The sequence below is a fragment of the Sapajus apella genome, unplaced genomic scaffold, assembly GCF_009761245.1.
Source record: "Sapajus apella isolate SASKATOON/1434 unplaced genomic scaffold, GSC_monkey_1.0 scaffold3527, whole genome shotgun sequence".
NCBI classification, from domain to species: Eukaryota; Metazoa; Chordata; class Mammalia; order Primates; family Cebidae; genus Sapajus; species Sapajus apella.
Genome location: NW_022440453.1, coordinates 2,330 through 4,364, shown reverse-complemented (window position 1 = coordinate 4,364; position 2,035 = coordinate 2,330). Strand labels below are relative to the sequence as shown.

The following is a 2,035-nucleotide window of genomic DNA, read 5'->3' as shown; positions in this document are numbered from 1 at the left end:
ACTCAGTCCCCACCTGGGACAGGGACCACGTCAGCATCACTCAGTCCTACCTGGGTAATGACGATGTCAGCATCATGTGCGCAGAGCCTACCTGTGTGATGGACCATTTCAGCACCACGGGGCGCGTGATGCAGGGGAACGCCTTGTTGACCAGCTGCAGCACCCGGGACTCCTCCTGGGAAATGGGTGACTTCTTGTTGAGGCAGTAGGTCATGGTGTCGTGGCTCCCTGTGGGCAGAGCACACGTGGGCATGCCTAAGTGCACGTCTGTATACGTATGTCCCATGTGTGCACCTACATGCACGTGTGCATGTGTGCATACTTATGTGTATGCATATGTACATAAGTACATGTGTGCATGTGTGTGCTTGTGTGCATGTGTGTGGATACTCATGCCTATATGCATATGTGTATGTGTATATACGTGTGCGCATATGTGCACACCTACATGTATGTGTATATACATGTGTATACATATGCGCTCATGTGTGCATTTTTCTATGCACATGTGCCTGTGTGCGTGTACCTGTGTACACGTGTGCATGTGTGCATGCCTCTGTGTACCTATGTGCACGTGTGCATGTGCGTGCATGCCTGTGTATACACGAGTACACGTGTGCATGTATGCGCACACCCATGCCTATGTGTATATGTATACGCACACGTGTGCACTGTGCATGTGTGTGTGCACATCAGCGTGCACATAAGTACACACATGCCCACACATACATGCACATGTGCATAGAAGGAACACGAGCACATATGTATACACCTGTATAAGCACATGTGCATGTGTGCATGCTTATGTGCATGTGTATGTGTATATGCATGTGCGTGTATGTGCACATATGTATGTGTATGTACATGTGTATACATGTGTACTCATGTGTGCATTCTATGCACATGTGCCTGTGTTTGTGCATGTGTACCTATGTGCACGTGTGCATGTGTACCTGTATGTCTGTGTATACATGAGTACATGTGTCCACGTGTATGTGTGTGCACACTCATGCCTATGTGTGTATGTATACGCACACACATGTGCACTGTATATGTGTGTGTCCACATGTGCTTTGTGGGATTTCCCTACACACAGGTTTGCTCCCACAGCAGGCACCTCCACTGGGGAACACGGGGCCACGGCCCACGCCCCTCCCGCCCGCACCTGGGATGGAGAGGTGGTGGAGGGGCACATCCCACAGCCGGGGACACAGCTCCGACATCCAGTCCTCGTTTGCATTTCTGCAGCGCAGGCCTGAGAAGCTGCTGGAAGCGCCCGCCGGCCCGCCCATCAGAGGTGAACCGTGGGAAGCAACCTGAGGAAGAAGAAGAGAAAAGAGGTTTTCCGTGGTTCAATTTGTGCTGTTGGCAGGCACAGTGGCTCATGCCTGGCATCCCAGCACTTTGGGAGGCCGAGGCGGGCGGATCATGAGGTCAGGAGTTCGAGACCAGCCTGGCCAACATGTTGAAACCCGATCTCTGCTAAAAATGCAAAAATTAGCTAACTTCCTGCAGAAACGGTACTCCCACTGGCCATCATGCCACGGGAGTACAATGAACAAAGGAAAACACACACATGTATCCCTGACGCATGTGGGGTCGTCCTTCCTGCCGTGTCTGAGCTCCGTGGGCTGGAGCCAGACCTCACCATCTAAACTAAAACCCGACGGGCTGACAAAACTTTTCTAAACAAGTGAAAGCCACGGAGAGCTGGGACACGCCTGTGACCACGTCCAGCACAGGTATCTCAGTGAAAGTACAGGGACATAGAATGTTCTACATGCCCGTGAGCACGGCGTGTCTAACAGCTGCATAGGATAGGGCTTCTGGCAAAAAGGCAAGAAGGCTTTTGAAGGAAGTGTTTAAAACTATTATTTCTAACCCTTACGAATTTTTATTAAGAAACAAAACTTTGGCCGGGCGTCGTGGCTCGCGCCTGTAATCCAAGCACTTTGGAGGCCAAGGCGGGCAAATCGCCTGAGGTTGGGAGTTCAAGACCAGCCTGACCAACATGGTGAAACCCCATCTTGGAAAA

At 51.2% G+C, this 2,035-nt stretch overlaps 1 protein-coding gene across 1 annotated transcript in view; it reads right to left on the bottom strand.

Annotated features, from left to right (window-relative positions):
* Nucleotides 1–1,340, bottom strand: part of LOC116547541 (PI-PLC X domain-containing protein 1-like) — a 3,561-nt gene extending 2,221 nt beyond the window's left edge. Inside the window, exons 1-2 of the mRNA XM_032273475.1 lie at nucleotides 1,166–1,340; nucleotides 92–228 (exon numbers count right to left, since the gene is read on the bottom strand). Coding sequence (XP_032129366.1) covers nucleotides 92–228; nucleotides 1,166–1,292 — 264 coding nt within the window. The 5' untranslated portion in view covers nucleotides 1,293–1,340. The remainder of the gene's footprint in view (nucleotides 1–91; nucleotides 229–1,165) is intronic.
* Between the last annotated feature and the right edge of the window lie 695 nt (nucleotides 1,341–2,035).